The sequence below is a fragment of the Balaenoptera borealis genome (assembly GCF_965194805.1).
Source record: "Balaenoptera borealis genome assembly, chromosome: 1".
Classification (NCBI taxonomy): domain Eukaryota; kingdom Metazoa; phylum Chordata; class Mammalia; order Artiodactyla; family Balaenopteridae; genus Balaenoptera; species Balaenoptera borealis.
The window spans coordinates 88,793,703-88,813,924 of NC_138860.1; the positions used below are offsets into that span (position 1 = coordinate 88,793,703).

The following is a 20,222-nucleotide window of genomic DNA, read 5'->3' on the forward strand; positions in this document are numbered from 1 at the left end:
AATACCTTTTTTCTATGAAAGCCCTTAGAAGATGTTTCTTTTTCCACGTGCTTTTGTATTTTTTCTAGAGGGGATGGCAGAAACGATAGATAAGTTCAATGTGTCAGTATTTATTTCTTTTGATCTGCTGTCATTTAAAATACCCTCAGTCTTTGGTTTCCCACCACAGGTTTCCTTCCTCTTTTTCACTGATGCCAATCTTTGACTTCCAGTGACGGCCTTGTTTTTTTTTTTTTTTACTGTCCCGATGACCAACAGGATAAAGTCCAAGGTCCTTCCTTCATTATGTGAAGTCCTCCCTGGCCTCAGCCCCATCTGCTTCTTCGGCAATAAGAACGGCTTCCTGTATCAGCCACGTCCTATGTCCTTGTTCACACCATTTCTTTTCTCTGGATTTCCCTTCTCCACTCCTCTCCCTATAGTCCTCACCATTTTTGCCTGCCTGGCTCAGATCAAGTGGGTACCACCTTCAGGAAGCCCCCCCATGCCCTCTCTCTCTAGGCTGAGCTAAGTGTTACCCTCTGGGCTCCCTAACTACCCCATACATTCCTCTGTGATAATGCTCACCACATTAATATTAGCATTATTATATGCTTGAGGTGAGGGAATGGGGTCACTGAACTGTTGATGATGTCAGTTACAGAGCGCTTACAGACCTTTGTTGTCAGTAGCGTATAGCTGAGCTTGTTCCTGATCCCAGCCCCAACCTCATTCTGAGAAGAATAGAAAGAAAATTTGGGGTTGTAGTGTTCCTATTGATACTGACATTAGAGCTGTAAACAAAGTCACATTAGTATTTTCTGCCTTATACAAATTAAAGAAATGAATGGGGCTGGGAGCTGAGAGTTAACTCATGTTTATTAGCACCCAAATAATGAGCTAATTACAGTGTTTTATTTTATGTAATCTTCGCAATAACTGTATGAGGGGTAGAGTTTTTTTTTAATATTACTTTTACAGATGATAATGGATATTCAGAAGGGTTAAACAATTTACTCAAGGCACATAGTGGTTGGATTAGGGTTTGAATCTAGGCTTGCTGAACTACAAGTCTGCACAAATCTGTGGTCTTCTTTTTTTATACAAATTGACTCTATGGGTTATCTTTAAAAATTTTTTTATTTATTAAGGACTTTATTTTTTAGCAGATTGAATGTTCAAATTATAGTTTTATTATTCTAGGACATGGTGACTTATTCTTTGTGTGTGCGTGTATGTGTGTGGGTGTGTGTTCATGTTCCTGGTTACTTTGAGATTAGAAGTTAATATTAAGTAAGTGTTTTATATTCAGTCTGGTGGTTTTTTCACTATACCTAAGAGCCTTATTGCAACTTTGTTCAGAATTCCCTTTACAATTTTCAGCTGCAGAGTTGAAGCATTCGAAGCATGAACTGTTTGGTCTGGCTTTTGACAAAATAGAGAAGGAAGGGTTTGAGCAGGCTACTAGGAGAGGAAATGAAGTTGCCAGCTATCTGAAAAAAAATGGGTGGGATTATATAGCTAAAAAAACCTAGGTATCAATTTGCAGTAAATGGAGATTTGGGAATTGGCCACATTTTTAATGAGAAGAGCCTGATAGGTACCATGTTGTTTTCTAAGTACACCTACGTAGAAGGCTTGATCTTTTGCAGCAAGTTCTGGACTTCAAGATGACCAGAAATTTTTTCCAAGTCTACTCATGGTTTGATTTGGGATAAATGAGTCAGCTTCCCTTTCTTCGGAAGGTTTTATTTGCTATTCACAGAACTGATACCTCTTATTGGGAGAATAAATGGTGCAGTAGAAAACTTTTTGAGCTTTTCATTTATTTAGCAAACAGTTATCATGTAAAACATTTTAGGTCCATGCTGTTTGATATGGTAGCCACTAGGCACATCTTGCTCTCGAGCATCTGATATGTGACTGGTCCGAACTGAGATGTGCCTCAACTGTAAAATACCTGATTTTGAAGACTCAGTATGAAAAAAAAGTAAAATGTCTCACTAATAATGTTTTAAATATTGATTAGATGATAAAATGATAATGTATTGAATACATCGAGTTAAATAAAATATGTTAATTTCACCAGTTTCTTTTTCCTTTTTTAAAGTGCTATCAGAGAATTTTAAATGACAACTGTATCTCTCATGATAGTTCTATTGGACAACACTACTTTATTTTTTTTATTTTTTATTTTTATAACATCTTTATTGGAGTATAATTGCTTTACAATGTTGTATTAGTTTCTGCTTTATAACAAAGTGAATCAGCTATACATATACATATATCCCCATATCTCCTCCCTCTTGTATCTCCCTCCCACCCTCCCTATCCCACCCCTCTAGCTGGTCACAAAGCACCAAGCTGATCTCCCTGTGTTATGCAGCTGCTTCCCACTAGGTATCTATTTTACATTTGGTAGTATATATAAGTCCATGCCACTCTCTCACTTCGTCCCAGCTTAACCTTCCCCCTCCCCGTGTCCTCAAGTCCATTCTCTACGTCTGCGTCTTTATTCCTGTCTCCTGTCCTGCCCCTAGGTTCTTCAGAACCTTTTTTTTTTAATTTTTAGATTCCACATATATACGTTAACATACGTTATTTATTTTTCTCTTTCTGATTTACTTCACTCTGTATGACAGTCTTTCTGTCCATCCACCTCACTACAAATAACTCAATTTCATTTCTTTTTATGGCTAATATTCCATTGTATATATGTGCCACATCTTCTTTATCCATTCATCTGTCGATGGACACTCAGGTTGCTTCCATGTCCTGGCTACTGTAAATAGAGCTGCAATGAACACTGTGGTACATGACTCTTTTTGAATTACGGTTTTCTCAAGGTATATGCCCAGTAGTGGGATTGCTGGGTCGTATGGTAGTTCTATTTTTAGTTTTTTAAGGAACCTCCATACTGTTCTCCATAGTGGCTGTATCAATTTACATTCCCACCAGCAGTGCAAGAGGGTTCCCTTTTCTCCACACCCTCTCCAGCATTTATTGTTTGTAGATTTTTTGGTGATGGCCATTCTGACTGGTGTGAGATGATACCTCATTGTAGTTTTGATTTGCATTTCTCTAATGATTAGTGATGTTGAGCATCCTTCCTTGTGTTTGTTGGCAATCTGTATATCTTCTTTGGAGAAATGTCTATTTAGGTCTTCTGCCCATTTTTGGATTGGGTTGTTTGTTTTTTTGATATTGAGCTGCATGAGCTGCTTGTAAATTTTGGAGATTAATCCTTTGTCAATTGCTTCATTTGCAAATATTTTCTCCCATTCTGAGGGTTGTCTTTTCGTCTTGTTTATGTTTTCCTTTGCTGTGCAAAAGCTTTTAAGTTTCATTAGGTCCCATTTGGTTATTTTTGTTTTTATTTCCATTTCTCTAGGGGGTGGGTCAAAAGGATCTTGCTGTGATTTATGTCATAGAGTGGACAACCCTACTTTAGATGCAAAGATGTACTGTGTAGAAGCATCCTCTTTGATCCTGGGTGGTAGAGGGCTGGATGTGCAGCTATCCTCGAGGTGCCCTTGTGTTGGCCTCACTAGAGGAAAGTATGTTGACCTTGTTCTAGTGTGGTTTCCACATCAGTTGTGGACAGAACTGTGTCCTAGCCCAGTGCAGAGTGGTTTTACCTGACATGGTTGTCTAGAATAGTACTAATTTGTGCCTTCAAAGGCTACCACTCTTCTGAACAAACTAAAGCCCGGATGGAAGAAAGAAATCGGTGTTGGGAGTTGGGCAAATGGTTTACTTTTTTTTTTAAATAGGAATCTTGTTATAGAGATAAGTCGGTAGTTGGATGTTCCTTTAGGATATGTATGTATACCTTAGGATTTGAGGAAGCCTGAGCACAAATATCTTGACTATTACTGTATTTGGCTCCAAGCCATCTTATGAGAGAAGGTCTGCTCTGGCAGATATCCACTTAAGAAAAAAAGTTATAAAAGGTCCCCAAATTAATTGAAGCAGTGTAGATTAATGTTTTGTCTACATAGGTTGTTATTTGAATTTTCCTTTTAAAGGTTCATTTCCTTCAGAATTAAAGTTGACTCTAAACTCAACTCACAAATTCCTCTCTGGCAGCTTTTGGTTTTGGGTTCACTCCTAGGGCAGACATGATTTATTTTCCTGTGCAGAACCCAGAAATGTAATTTCAGCTTGGGCTTGGAATAGTGCTTTGGGACACTAAGCAGAAGTGAACAATGGAAGTTAGGTGGACATGAGTCAAATAAAACCAATCACATTTTCTCTCAGCTCTCCTTTATAGCATGATGAACCTAAAGTGTTAGTTAAGATTCCCTTTGCTGTCAATTGCTCCAACTTTAGCAAAAATTTTTGGCACAAATCACCAAGTACATACTGCCAGGGGTGCTCTCTGGGAACAGAGTCTTTTCATGGTGGTATTTTGATTTTGAACTCAGTGCTCCTATTTCAGACTTGCCTCTAGTTGGTACAAGTTGTTCTCTAGAATGAGGCTTTTCTCAAAATCACTTTTCTGTATTTTTAATACTATAGAAATGGAGCTTTTTGGTGAGAGTGGAAACTAAGTATATCTGGGACTGCAAAAGTCTTTTCATTTGTAGTCTGCATGGAGGAATGGAAAAATGCATCTCCCGTTTCAATTTCTCTGCTGTCAACTTGATTGTGGGGATTTGAAAATAAGCCTGTTTTTTTGAATTCTGCTCCCCTGCCCCCAACCCAACCTCAGTTTACTATCATTTGGGCAGACTGCCGGAGTGCTAACCTAAAGCACTGTCATCCCAGAGGTCTCAGAGCTAATTAGTGGTTGTGTTGGTGGGAACAGGAGTGAGTGGTTAGTGTGGCCCAATAAATGCAGGAGGTGAGACTGAGGGATCTTTTCTGCCCTCGTGGTCCATGACTCAATGTCTGGCTTTTGCTGCATCCCAGGAAAGATCCAGTTTCATTTCATGACTTTTCAAGCCCTCAGAGAATGTTTGTAATGTAGCTTCAATAACAGATATTTACTGATTAACTTACAGTTACGTACTATGCTCGATGCTATAAGAGACACAAAGAAGAAATATATCAATTCCTGATCTTTGAAGAATGGTCAAATTCACTAGGAAGAAATAAGAAAGTCAACACATAACCACAGTAGGAGTTGAAAAGTAGGAATGATCATGAGTTTGAAAGAAGCATGGATAGGAATTGGGGACCATCTAAGTCAGGGGTCCCCAACCCCCAGGCCAGGGACCGATACTGGTCCATGTTCTGTTAGGAACCGGACCGCATGGCAGGAGGTGAGTGTCGGGTGAGCGAGCGAAGCTTCATCTGTATTTACAGCCGCTCCGCATCACTCTCATTACCACCTGAGTTCCGCCTCCTGTCAGATCAGCGGCGGCATTAGATTCTCATAGGAGCACGAACCCTACTGTGCACTGCGCATGCGAGGGATCTAGGTTGCACGCTCCTTATGAGAATCTAATGCCCGATGATCGGAGGTGGAGCCGAGGCGGTGATGCCAGCACTGGGGAGCGGCTGCAAATACAGATTATCATTAGCAGAGAGGTGTGACTGCACAGAGACCATGATAAATCAGTTGCTTGCACACTCATATCAAAACCCTATCAGTGAGTGGCAAGTGACAATGAAGCTGCATCTTATGGAGTAGACTGGACATAAGCAACACACTTCGGGTGTCACTGTCTCCCATCACCCCCAGATGGGACCATCTAGTTGCAGGAAAACAAGCTCAGGGCTCCCACTGATTCTGCATTATAGTGAGTTATATAATTATTTCATTATATATTGCAATGCAATAATAATAGAAATAAAGTGCACAATAAATATAAGGTGCTTGGGTCATCCCAAAACCATTCCCCCGCCCTCCGGTCCTTAGAAAATTTGTCTTTCAAGAAACCGGTCCCTGGTGCCAAAAAGGTTGGGGACCACTGATCTAAGCCCTTGTTTGGGCGAGGGAGGAGATTGAGAAGAGTTAACTTCTATTTTAAAATCTGAGTAGTGGGAGAATGTGGGGACTGTTGACAGAGATAAAGAAATAGGCTAGAGATGGTGGTGAGTTTGAGGTGAGTTTTCCAAGTGAAAACATTCAGCAGTAAGACCTAGGAGGTCAAAATGGAGGTAGGGGCTAGAGACTCAGATTTTGAGTCTTATTTTTGGTTGCCTTGGAAATGTTCAAGTCTGTAAGGAACGTGTGTGGACTGAGAAGGCCAGAGGGTCTGGATCTTAAGTCTACACTTAAGAAGATTGATGAGGAAAGGGATCCAGGGAATGAAGGTGAGAGAAGGGGATGTGTAAGAGTTCGGAAGAAGCTCTGCCATTATAGCATCACTGAGTCAGGGGATGCATTTTAAGATTGTACCTTTGACTCAACTCTACATGCCCCTGTTATAGCGCCTGCAATATTATACTGCTCTTACTGTTTGATATGCTTATTACCTCACCTAATACACTCTCAGCCTCTGGGGAATTGGGAACTAGCCTTACTTATTTTGGCATTCCCAGGACCAATTTTAACGAATGATGGTTATTGAATGAATGACAACCTGGAGACTCAAATGCAAATAATAATTGCAGAGAGTTAGTCAGAATTTTTGAGGTCATTGGAAATCTTCTAAAATGGAGTTTCTCTATAAAGGAGAGAAGAAAGCCAGATTGCAAGAGGTTAAAGAGAAAAGTGGATATTGAGGGAGGAGTAAAAGGAGGAGTAGGAATAAATCCCTTATTCAAGATTTTGTACAGGTAAAAAATGGGGAGACAGAGAGAGAGAGAGAGACGGGGCAGCAGGGCAGTAGCTTTAGGGACAGAAACTTCATTCATGTGACCGACCATAGAACCTTGGCTAGACAAAGAGTTAAGGCAGCTGGAAAAGGGTTGGTTAGTGAACTGGGTTATTTAGGAGTGGTTTACTCTTTCAAGTTTTAGTGGGGAAAAATTAAGTGAAATGGTTGTTGGGAATGGGAGAGAAGGGAGATTGGAAGTTATATTCAGAGAGTGGAAGTACCAGTTTGAGATCTTGGAGTTGGAACAATGAGTGTCTTATAATGAGATCCAGAATGTGAGTCTGTTTGTGATAATGAGTGGATGTGGAGGTCTGTTGAGTTGAGAAAACTAAGAACTCTTGGCTCAGATGACCTCATTGGTCCTCAACCCAGATGTTGATTTCATGGGAGATGGGAGAGCAAAGAATGAGAGGAACATAAACCATGTGCTTAAGTAATTCAAGGAAGTGGACGTTAGTCCATGAGGACAATAGATAGAGGTGAAATGGTTTAAATTATATTTAGTGTTTAGTGTTTTTAAAATTTTAAAAGATATACATGTTTAGAATAATTTGGATTTGCATTCATCTCTCTACTTTTTTCTGTCAAAAATGAAAGTATATCCTTTTCTGTGAGGTAAGGAATGAGCATACTTCTCTTAATCTTCTCTTCACTCTCCAGATTTTGTTCGTGTGATCTGGGATTTTAAAATTTATATTATAGTATTATTATTACTGAAATTTAGTCTTACCCTTGTTCTTTAAAAATTATTGCTATGTATACTGTTTTAAAATCCAATTTATAACACTTTAGACTTAGTTCTCTGTATAAGTTGTTCTATGCTAACTACCAGTACATTTATATCACAACCGTCTCATTCCTGAGTTTTTTATTTTCACTTACTTTTTCAGTCAAATGAGTATATCTTTGAGAATTTTTTTACAGAAAAGCGACATGTTGGCATGTCTTCAGAGCTCTTGTATATATGAAAAATATTTTTTTAGTTTAGTTGCCTTCATACACAAATGGCATCTTCTATAGATACTGAATTCTTGGGTCACAAATTACATTGTTATGAAGTTCCTAGACATTGTTCCTTTGCTTCTTGTAATGAGTATTATAGGGAAGTCCAGTGTCTGCTCAGTCATTCTCTCTCTCCCTCTCTGTCTTTCTGTCTCTCCTTTCACCTCTCTCCTCCCTCTTTAAAATCAGAACTTTAACCAATATTGGTATAGGTATATTTCCTATTATTTTTTCCTAGTCTTTTCGAGCCCTTTGGATCTGCAGACTTAGGTCTATTCTCACCTCAGAAAAGATTATGTTTCTCATTTGTTTTTGTGTCTTCAGGAACACCTATTACCTTTACACTAGGTCTTCATTCTTCCTCATAGCTAAAATCTTTTCTCCCTATATTTTAATCTGCTTGTTTTTTCCTTTGCATTTCACAAGAGCTTCCTAAGTTTTTCCTTCATACCTGATTTTTCTTCATTGTCAGTTCTGTCCTTTATCATTTTCAATTCTGATTTGTATTTGAACGGCATTCTTATATTTTTTTAAAAAAATTTTTATTGGAGTATAGTTGATTTACATTCTTATATTCTTTTTTTTAAATTTTATTTATTTATTTTTGGCTGTGTTGGGTCTTCGTTTCTGTGCAAGGGCTTTTTCTAGTTGTGGCAAGGGGGGGCCACTCTTCATCGCGGTGCGCGGGCCTTTCACTGCTGCGGCCTCTCTTGTTGCCGGGCACAAGCTCCAGATGCGCAGGCTCAGTAGTTGTGGCTCACGGGTCTAGTTGCTCCACGGCATGTGGGATCTTCCCGGACCAGGGCTCGAACCCACGTCCCCTGCATTGGCAGGCAGATTCTCAACCACTGCACCACCAGGGAAGCCCTACATTCTTATATTCTTATAGTATTTACTCATTGCATCTAGGTCCTCTCTATTTCTGCCTTTCTCTCAGCCCACCCCATTTCATCAGAGTATGATGCCCTATATTTTCATTTTTTTGAAAACCTACATGTGTATAAAATTCTTGAGACTACAGAACCAATTCTTTCTATAATGTACTAGTTTCTGGAAGTGCAGATTTTTCACAAGTATGCTTTTCATCTACATCTTAAGTGGTACCTCTACATCTTTTATATTGAAAAATGTTCTAATGGACTCCAGGTTGTTTTTTGTTTGTTTGTTTTACTCATTCTGCTCATTAGTAATGGCTTGCCCATAAATAGAGTAGGTTGATTCTCTTTGGAACCCCTGCTACAGTTAGTTTTTTCTTCCAGGGAAGTGAGGGGCTCTTTATGTAAACTGTTTAACAGCCCGGCAGCCCAAGGAAGTGTAAGAGCGAGAGTGTGGACCTCCTAGCAGAGAGACAGAAGTGTGGCACCATTTTCTTCTCTGTGTGGAGAAGCCTCTGTGCCAGCATCAGCTTTCTGAATACCCGGCATTGACACAGCATCCATCACTCCCATATAGTGGCTGAGCCTGGATGCTCTTCGGTGCTGTTGCATCCGGAATTTGCCCCAGAAGCACCACAGACTTTCTTATTGCTATAGCGGCCACAGGAGCCCTGGGACTCCTCAGTGCTTTAAATTGCTGTTGACCTGGAAGGATGGGATGGAGTTCAGTCCATTCTCCCTGTAGCAGCATGGTGGGCTTTCTGAAACACAAATTGGATTGTGCTGTTTCTTTGCCTAAAGTGATTCAGTAGGTCCCCCTTGTCTTTGGATACAGTTCCAAGGCTCTGAGTATAACTCCCTCTCCAGCCTTATCTCCACTGATGCATGCCTTGTAATTGAACCACAGTGTTTTTTTTCATTGCCTCAAATAAGTCACATTTTGCCTTCTGTTCAAACCTGTACACATACACCTCCTTCTGCCTGAAGTACCCTCCCCACCATCCCCCTTTCTACACAACTTCTCACATACGTACACATTCTTACACAACCTGATTAACATATAAAGTCTCTCTTTCTCTCTCTCTCTCCTCTCTCTCTCTTTCTTAACAGTAATTTACAATTTATTCAGCTGTAATGCACGTATTCTGACTTTAAAGTAGCATCACGTGGCATACTTTTGAGTCCATTCATGAGATTACTGTTGTACTTATCTCCGTCTGTTTTATAGATCTGTGCACTCTCTGGCACGAGGGCATCATTCTGGGTTTGGAACACACAGCAGTGAACAAATGGATAAAAGAACCTCAGAAATAGTTAAAGCAGGAGACTATTGTGATCTTAGAATATCGAGACATATGCTGCCATTACTATTAATATTTGGATGATAAATTTTTGTTGTAAATGCAACCTTAGGTGGTTTGAAGGTGTGGTCTGTAGGAAAGTGAATTGTCAAAAAACCCCACACTGCATTGGTACAGGCTGCCATTAGGCCATAATCTTGGCTTGCCAATGAAACATAGCATCCCCCACTGGACCTGCAGAACATAGTTCTTCTCTCTTCTGCTCTGTGCTTCTAAGGCAATATGTATCTATTAGAGCACTTCTTACCCACTATTATAACTGTTTATTTAGTTGTAAAACCCTTACTTTTCTGTACATTCTGGGTAGAATCCACAATTCTTTTGTTTACCATTTTAGTCTCAGGTCAAGCCTGGCATATAGTATATACATATTTGTTGAATGAATGAATGAATGGAGCATTAAGTTTTCCAGTTTGTTCCTGGCCTAATTTCATGCCTCCAAATTCAGGGCTATTATTGGGTGCTGTCAGAGTCTCTTCTCCTTACTTCCCTGAGATACTTTAGTATCTTTCTTCAGTGTGGACCGGGCCTGTACTATGTCTGTAAATCTGGACTAATTTTATATGATAGTATTACATTTGACAATCAGTGTAAGCACTCATCACAGTGTCTAGTACCTAGAAATAGCTGAATAAGTCTATTTTTACTATTTGAAGTCAGTAGCACCATTAGGAAATAAAGGAAAGAGTGATTCTTTGCCTATTTACCTTCATGCAGATGGAGGCAACTGGAAGAGGAGGGCTGAGGAGGACTGCCCGCTGATGGAATGTAGTCTTTAGGGAAATCTTGGGTTTCAATTGAAGAAGTAAGGTACCCCACAATATAGAGTCACCCTTGAGACACAGTTGAAGGATTCAGGTCAAAAGGCAGGGTGAATTTGGTGTGGAATAAATGAGATGGAGTTCAGCAGCTAAGGAAGAGGATGGAATGAGAGGCATGTGTATTGATGGGGGGATGTAAATAAGGGGGTGATGGAAAGTCTGGGAGTATGAATAGGATAGAGACACCCTAAAGGTGTGAGGGAGATGAGTTGAAAGGTGATTATTATTTTGAGGTTAGAATGACTTAAGTGAGAGAAGACAAGAGCAGATCAATTTTGTTTAACAAATATTTTTGATTACTTCTCAAGAAATATTATTAGCTGGGCACTGTGCTAAGTGCTAGGGATTCACTGATGAAGTAAATGGTACCACCCATTTCTCCATGGAACTTACAGTCTATAACACAGACATAAAGTATATTATCTGTAAGATTTTGAACTATAATAAATACCTAGTGGGAAAAGTAGAGGTTATTAGAGAGCATATTAACAGGTAGAACTAGTTGGGTTTGGGGTAGGTATGTACTGTCTCTTTCAGCTATGGACAGTGGGTATGAATTATTAGGGGATGGTTGAGCCTAAGAGTGCTCCAGGTACAGGGAACAGCTTGTGCAAAGACCCGTAGGGGGGAGAGATTGTGATCATGTTGAGAAAGGATAAAAATAAAAAGCCAGAGTGCCTGGCACGAGTGGTATTTCAAGGGGAGAGACTGGAGAGGTAGGCAGAAAATGTAGATAGGATTTAGAATTTTATCCTAAGTGTAATGGAAGGCATCAAAGGGCTTGAACAGGCAAATGGCACAATCCACTGTACATGATGAGATTAAGTTGGGGACTCTTTAGAAAAAAATAACTGATCAGGATGCAGGGAAACCAGGCTTTTGAGGAAGTGTGAAAAAGATGATGGTGTCTAGGATTCATGGGAACGTTCACTGAGATTCTTGCGTTTATCTGCATGTGTATCCCGCACACCTACAGGATCCCCTTAGCCACTGTAACCCTAGCCTCATATATACATGTGTGTGCTTGTACGTTAGTGCATGCACACAGCCTCTCATTAGGCAGACCCTGTAGACTCCAGTGTTTGTGCAAAATGTTTCAACCATCTTTCGTCCTGGGAAGTTGTAGAATAGTCAGGCTTGTCCTCTGCCCTTTCACTTCAGGAGTAGAATGGAAACTCTCCTTTGTGTAGAGGAGAAGGTTTATAGGACACAGGTTACAAGAATGCCCTGCTATGATATGAAAAGATGAAACTCCCCAACTCAGGAGCCCAGGTGACTGCTGGCTGGAAGCGTGTATTGGAGACCAAATTCTCTTGACTTAACCAAAGAAGAGGAGGTAGCAGGGTCAGGGCAGGGGTCAGCCAAGCTCATTTTTACATGTTCCTCACGTGGTGATTGTTGTTGCTAATGAGAGTTGCCCCTTAGCAGGGCCATTGATGTGGTGAAAGGTTTCCCCCCGCCAAGTTGAGAGGCGACTAGGAGGGGAGGGCTTCTTCCAGAAGTGCAAGGCTCAGCGACCATTTCTTTCCTTTCCTTTTTTCCCCTTCCTCCTCTCGTTTCCCAGTCACTTGTAACTCCAAGTCAGATTGATGGTTTGTTTGTGGTGTCCTGAGAAAACCATAATGAGCTGTTTGTATCCCGATGTCTTGCAGCTCATAAAATGGTGTCTGTTTAGTGGTCCTCAGCTCACATGGCTAGAACTTGATGCTCGTGAGGCCCAGGTCATAGTTTCCATTTCAGTACAGTCCTGTTGGGTTCACTCTGTTATATTTTCTGACACAGGCACTGCCCATAGTCTTACTTATTCATCCTTTGCTTTTAAGACCATAGGACGGTGCAATAAGAAAAGATCATTATGAAAGTGACCCCACTCCTACAAAATCAATACCACATACTTATTTTTCTTGTTTTTCTTTTTTTTAATAAATTTATTTTTTATTGAAGTATAGTAGATTTACAGTGTTGTGTTAATTTCTGCTGTACAGCAAAGTGATTCAGTTATACATATGTATACATTCTTTTTAAAATTCTTTTCCATTATGGTTTATCATAGGATAATTGAATATAGTTCCCTGTGCTATACAGTAGGACCTTGTTTTTTATCCATCCTATATATAATAGTTTGCATCTGCTAACCGCAGACTCCCTTCCCCACCCCGCTCCCCCTTGGCAACCACAAGTCTGTTCTCTGTGTGTGAGTGTGTTTCTGTTTTGTAGATAGGTTCATTTGTGTCATATTGTATTTATTTATTTTTAATCAAAGTATAGTTGATTTGCAATATTGTTTTAGTTTCAGGCGTACAACACAGTGATTCAGTTTTATATATATATATATATATATATATATATATATATTCTTCTTCAGATTCTCTTCCCTTATAGGTTATTACAAAATATTGAGTACAGTTCTTTGTGCCATACATTAGGTCCTTCTTGACATCGCTAATTATTAGAGGAATGCAAGTCAAAACAACAGTGAGGTACCACCTCACACCAGTCAGAATGGCTGTCATGAAAAAGTCTGCATATAATAAATGCTGGGGAGGGTATGGAGAAAAAGGAACCCTCCTGCACTGTTGGTGGGAACGTAAATTGGTACAGCCACCGTGGAGAATAGTATGAAGGTTCCTTAAAAAACTAAAAATAGAGCTACCATATGATCCTGCAATCCACTCCTGGCCATATATCCAGAGAAAACCGTAATTCGAAAAGATACATGCACCCCAATGTTCACTGCAGCACTATTTACAACAGCCAAGACATGGAAGCAACTTAAGTGTCCATCGACAGATGAATGGATAAAGAAGATGTGGTACATATATACAGTGGGATATTACTCAACCATAGAAAACAATGAAATAATGCCATTTGCAGCAACATGGATGGACCTAGAGATTATCGTACTAAGTGAAGTAAGTCAGACAGAGAAAGACAAATATCATATGATATCAATTATATGTAGGATCTAAAAAAAGATAGAAATGAACTTATTTACAAAACAGACATAGAAAACAAACTTAAGGTTACCAAAGGGAAAGGGGGGTGGGGGGGGAGGGATAAATTAGGAGGCTGGATTAACATATATACACTACTATATATAAAATAGCATACTTGTTCTTAGTTGTATTGTCTTCATTTGTAGCACTGCTTAGGCATCTTGCTCTTCCCGTATGTTTCTCAACCCTGCCCTTTCCCTCAACAGTCATTTTGAAGACTAACTTGAAGTGTTGTGATCTCACACCCCAATGTCCTTTTCAGCACTTGATTTCCGTTTTTAATTTTGTCTATTTCTAATTCTTCTTCCAACTAGCTGTGTAAATGTGGACAAGTCACTGTACCTCTCTGGTCCTAGTTTTGTCTGTAAAATGAGCACATTAGGTTGAATCTAAGGTCTGTTTCACCACTGACGCTAAGTGTCTGGTACAGTGCCTGACATGTAAACCGAGGTGAATGGCCAACAAAGTCCTTGCTCTCATGGAGCTTATAGTCTAACAGAGACAGAGACTGCAAAACACAAATGAATATAAAATTACACCGTTTGATAAATGACAAGACAGACTGAATGGAGTAGGTGCAATGAAGGAGAAAAATGAGGAGTGTGAGCTTGGAGGTCTGCTTAAATTATAAGGAAGGTCAAGGTATGAAATATTAATTAGCCATATGAATAAGAGGGGGAAGGATATTTGAGGTGAAGAGAACAGGATATGCAGAGGCTCTGAGGTAGGAAAGAATTTAATGCTTAAGGAGCCAACAGTAAACCATTGTGGCTATAGAGTAAAATATATGAAGGAAAGATAGAGATTTGAGATATATTTATGAAACAAAAGCCATCACCCAGAGAATTATCAGTATATGCATGTGGCTCTAAGTGTTTAAGGTGTCAGCCAAGGCTTTGGTAGTGTAGCATTTCATACCAAGTTAGCACAGACTCATAGTGGCAATAGAGAAAGTAGTTTCTAGAAACAAGTGGTTTCCTTTCTAATAGGAGATGGGAAAAGTCTAATAGCCCACTGCCTTAGTCCCAATGTCAGATGCCAGTAGCCTGCAATACCTGGCAGGTGAAATTAGTAAGAGGGATAATTGATGCCCTCAAAAACTTGCCTAACCGAGCTTTGTGCAACGTATTTTGGGAGTCCACCAGCAGAGTTTGTGTGCTGACCCATGCTGAGACTTGTTTGGATTGAAGGTGTAGTAGCTAGGTAGGGCGTGGAAAGACGCAGCTCTCCCCTTTCACCAGAGGCTTTTATATGCTAGGTAGCTCCTAACTTAGTGCTTTCTCCTTCTCTCCCTACCAAAAGAAAGTTATTTGCTTTTAGTCCCTCCTGTATTCTACTGGCAGACCAATGTTCACACGCAACTTTGATCATACCTTCCCCCACCTGAGAGCCTACAATGACTTCCCTTTGCTTGTTGTATCAAGTTCAGAATTCATATTAGAATTCAAAGCCTCAAATGGTCTCCAGCCTTTTCTCATTTCAAACCCCAACTAAGAATAGACTCCAGTCACTTTGATGTCTTCAAGACCTAACCCTACCAACCTGAGTAAGCCTTCTTCCTCCAGCCCAGGCTGACGCTTTCTTGCCATGGAGTAGTGGGAAAAGCTAAATGACCTCAGACAATGGACCCAGCCCTTCTAGTAGATCTCCAAGAAACTTTCCTATTTCAATACTTAGTGACTTTTTGTCTTTATTCATTTCTACCAAGGGTCTTCTTTTATTGTCTCATGCTTCCATGCCTTCTCTGTGTGCTGTAAGACCCTAGGATCAGGGACTTAGTCTGTAGATCTTGTGGATCAAACCCAGGGCTGGATAGTTAACTGTGCTGCAGTAGAAAGAACAGTAGTTTTAGAGTCAAATTGATCTGAGTTTGAATGATAGTGCTCTGACATACCAGTTTATGACTCTGGGCAGGGATGGTGGGGTTGGTGGTTACCTAACCTTTCTGAGCCTCACGTTTCTTATTTTTAGGCTTCTGCATTGGTTTCCTCCTTTGCCAAGAGGGGTGGTGACATGAAGGAAGTGCAGTATGTTGGCAGACTTTCCACTGGGAATTTTGGAACAAGCATTTAGTGGCACCCTGGTTCCTGTTTTTATATTCTGAATGTAATGACTGGTTGCTAGAATTGGAATGAGGAAAAAAGTATGGCATAAGTATGCCTGGGAAGGGTTTTGTTCTGGAGAAATGTGCCTGAACCTTAGAGAAAAATGATCCATTCTATAACAGATTATTTATAAGCCAGTATTCTCTTGACTCTGTAGATTTGATTTCTCTAACAGTATCTAACACCAGACACCTAAGGTATTTGATGAAGGTATCTAACCTTCAAAAATCAACCTCATTAGAAAAACAGTCAACTGTACTCAAAAAATACATTTGATTTTTGGACAGTAATTTGAAGTCATAATTTTTCCCAGTAATTTGATGGTGCGAGTCATGATTTTAATCTTCACCTTTCCTGTCCTGTCTCCTTCCCCATGCCTTTGTGTGCTTGGGAAAACTGAGATGCACAGAGATTGTTTTGATATGGTGAGATTCACACCTCAAGTCTTTGTTACGAATTTGAGAGTCAGCAGCTCTAGTTTAAATCCCAGCTCTCCTGCACTCCCTGCCTCACAACCGGCAAGTTATTTTACTTCTCTGAGCCCGTTTCCTCAACTATAAATGAGATAATGATTGTGACAACTCAAGCACAATGCCTGGTTCATAGTATGCAATCAGTGACTCTTGGTTTCCTTTCCCAAGAGAACAAAATTTCCATTCCAAGCATTGTTTCATTAACCTAGTGTGTCTTATTACAATATTTAAGTGTCTGGGTATTATAATGCATACGAAATACATATGAGATGTTTTAAAATCACAGTGTCTTATACTCAGAATTATCACAGAGCCAATAAGAAAGAAAAATAACATCCAAATTTCTCACATTCAGCAAGTCAGTTTGGTTTGACGATAGCACAGTATTTGAGTCATAAGTGTAAGAGACAAGACTCTCAGTAATTTCCAGGTTACAGAAACTCTTCACCTGCTTCTTGGTTATGTTTTCATTTCTAAATCCCACCTGCATCTTAATTACACACCTGTCTTTAATCTGAGGTAGCATTTCTGCCAGTGAAGTAGGGGAGCAAAGCTTTCTATACTAAATGACATCGTCTACCCTGGGGAAATGATTGCTCCTGCACTCACTCACTCACTCGCTCACTCACTTTGTGTTAGTTAATACTGCAGGTTGCAGTTGACAGATCCCCATCTGAAATTAGGGAAACCTGTTGGAAGGGACATCTCTCAGAATGGCTGTGCTCTTGAATGGACTTATGAAGAGTCGGTCTTTGGGAACAATTGGAATCAGTAACTTGAATGCCACCAGGTTCTATTTTTCTTTTCTGTGTACTTCTGATTCACTGTTACCATTTTGTGTGTAGACTGGTCATGTTATTCTTTTGGTCCATGTGGTAGAGGGTCTCTAGTCCAAAAGTTTGGAAAAGAGACACAGTGACAGTTTGTATAAGATGCCCATCCTGGATCAGTCAGCTGTGACCAGGAAGGCATGCATGATCATGTAAAGACATGGTGGCTCCTTCAAGAATTATATGGATGAAGTGGGGTGAGGAGAGCAGCACAGAAGCAGGGTCCTGAGCACAGAGTTCCAGAGATGCCCACACACCCATTCTGCCGTCTTAGGTAGAGGGATCTTAGCTGGGAATACAAAAAATATTCCTGAACTGAGGTTGCTTGCAGCCAAGTGATGGGAGATTGCTGTGCAATCAAAGAAGTGCAGTCGAATGATGTTGGTTCTGTAATAATGGATGCATCGGTTAGATAGGAGTAAAGAATAGGTGGTCAGTTAGGTTGGATCAGACACAACTAGCTTCTGTTAGCAGTTGATGGCTACACAGTTGGGCACTTTGCAGACTCTGAAAATACTTGAGCCAAGTTGAATTGTTATCTGGGGACTAGGTCTAGCCTTGGCATTTTCTGAGTATAAAAGTCCTGTGCTTTGTCATTAAGAGGCCTCTTCATCAGAGTGCCTTTTTGAGTCATTCAGTGAGATTTTTACAGAGAAAGAATTAAGGACACCTTGAGGTTTTTTGGGTTTTAGCCACTTGTCATGTTCTGTTTTAGAGAATTCATATGATCTGAATATTCATGCCCTTTGGTAGCTCCCTAAACTGGTATTAAAAGACCTCTGATAAGAAAGATTCATCAGTTTGTTTTACAACTCAGGTGGCCTGGCACTAAATGCTTGCTAATCACAAATTCCGTGCTTATAAGTCGATTGTCACTGGGCCTAAGAGCCTTTGCCATAGTCCCCCATCCTTTGCTCTCGTAGTGACCTGCAGTCCATTCAGAAGTGGTCTTATTATCATCCTTCTGTTTGCTTTTTCAGGCAGAACAAACTAATCCTTTTCCATCTTCTATTACATAAGGTCGGCTTCCCACATGTTATTCCACTAATCCAGTATTTGCTCCAGTCTCATCATCTTGGCTTTGCCTTTCACATTCATATTTTACCATGGCTCTTATTGTCCTTAGTTCCTTAATTTCTTCTCTCTACCCTTGCTTGCCCTTACCATTATTTTTAGTTAAACCTTTTATTTTGAGATAATTATAGTTTCACACAAAATTATAAGAATTAACAGAGAGATACTGTTTACCCTTAACCAAGTCTTCCCCAATGGTGACATCACTTTGCAAAACTACTATCCAGCATCATAAACAGGATGTTGACATTGATACGGTCAAGATATAGAACAGTAGCCCTAAAGCTTTGATTTTTAAGTTGCTTCTCATTATTCTTGTCCGTACTCATCTCTTAGACCCTTCTCTCCTTGCTCTTCTCACTTATGTATTCATTGTCCCAGGGATTTAACCAAATCAGATTTAAGGATCTTATAAGACTCAATTTTCTCTTTGATAGGTTGGCTAGATTTCATGGTGTCAGAGTTTCTAGGGATGGCAACTTGCATTCTCTAAATTATTTGCCTGGAATAACTATATGGCTGTCTCAAGGTGGCCTTAAAATTCATGTGAGGACCTGGTGTGCTGTGAGTTAATCTTGCCTCAATTTCAGGCAGGTCACATGAGGGTGAAGAGTGTGTGGGGGCTGGTATGGTACTAATCCTCTGAGACTTAAGAGCCCTAATCAAAGGCACTTTTCCCCCCAAAGGACAGTTCTGCACAGAGGATGTGGATGAGTGCCTGCTGCAACCCAATGCCTGTCAGAACGGGGGCACCTGTACCAACCGCAATGGGGGCTATGGCTGTGTGTGTGTTAATGGCTGGAGTGGAGATGACTGCAGTGAGAACATTGACGACTGCGCCTTCGCCTCCTGCACTCCAGGCTCCACCTGCATTGATCGTGTGGCCTCCTTCTCTTGCATGTGCCCAGAAGGAAAGGCAGGTAAGGCCAGCGGAAGAACAGAGCTGGAAATGCGGGAGAGGGCTGGTGAGCAGTCGGGATTTCTGCCTCCTTCTCTTTCATCCCTATCGGGGTATGTCCTTTTAATTTCCATCTGTAGGAACATGCCTCTCAAAGATGTTCTTCTGGAAATGTAATTGCCAGCCAAAGTGCTGTGAAGTTAGTCTTCTTCCTTAGGACTTTTGGCTCTCAACTCTGTGTACCTCAGTTTTTCATCCCCCCAAAATGAAAGTTAGCAACTATTGCCTTGGGAACATCTATAGCCCTCCTTAAGATTTTAAGCTGAAAGGCAACTCCGAAATTAAGATGAATTTCTCAGAAATTAAGGCAAAATTACTCACAAATGGATGTAGGCAGTTAATTTTAAGAAGAAATAATCCATTTACTCAGAAAAAGTTGGCAAGAGGGAAACAATTAAGTGCATTCCAGCTCTCCATATTGTCCTCTAAGGGAAGGTTTTTACCAACTCCAAAGTTAACATTGCTCTAGCCTTTCAGTTTAACAGCTTCTGGTTCTAGGAATAGAGCGATGAAGGGAGGAATGTGATGGAAGGAGATTGCTTAGTGAGAGAACTTTGTGCCTAGCAGTTTTGAAATGTTCTTATATCTCTGCCTTTCCAAAAGCCCCACCTCCAGCTTTGTAGAAGAAGCCTTAGTCACCTCTTCTTAAGCTAATTTCAGACTGGAAATTCCAGTTCCCATGTGAACTATGCAGAACATGGGGCCTAGTAATATCTTCAGAGTCCTGAGGGCACTTGAGCCAGGCATGTTGACACTATTAAAAAGCTGCCCGAGTATAGGCTGATGACGTTCAGCTGGTTTTTTCTTCTGAGGCTAGTGAAATGCAGGTGGCCCCAAGATCATCAGGTAGCATGATCTTGGGAAAATAGGTTGCCTAATAAAACATAGGATGTATGTTATGTTTGGGACATATAGTAAATAATTATTTGTTGTTTCTCTGAAATTCAAATTGAACTGGGGGTCCTCTGTTTTTATTTG

General features: G+C 40.3%; 1 protein-coding gene and 1 pseudogene across 2 annotated transcripts in view; one reads left to right on the forward strand and one right to left on the reverse strand.

Moving 5' to 3' along the window:
• NOTCH2 (notch receptor 2) overlaps window positions 1–20,222 on the forward strand; it is a 180,616-nt gene that overhangs the window by 100,441 nt on the left and 59,953 nt on the right. The window contains exon 6 of the mRNA XM_082368744.1: window positions 18,973–19,206. Coding sequence (XP_082224870.1) covers window positions 18,973–19,206 — 234 coding nt within the window. The remainder of the gene's footprint in view (window positions 1–18,972; window positions 19,207–20,222) is intronic.
• LOC309617479 (ubiquitin-conjugating enzyme E2 D3 pseudogene) lies at window positions 1,071–13,885 on the reverse strand (annotated as a pseudogene). Its single transcript has one exon. The product of its transcript is annotated as a ubiquitin-conjugating enzyme E2 D3 pseudogene (transcript).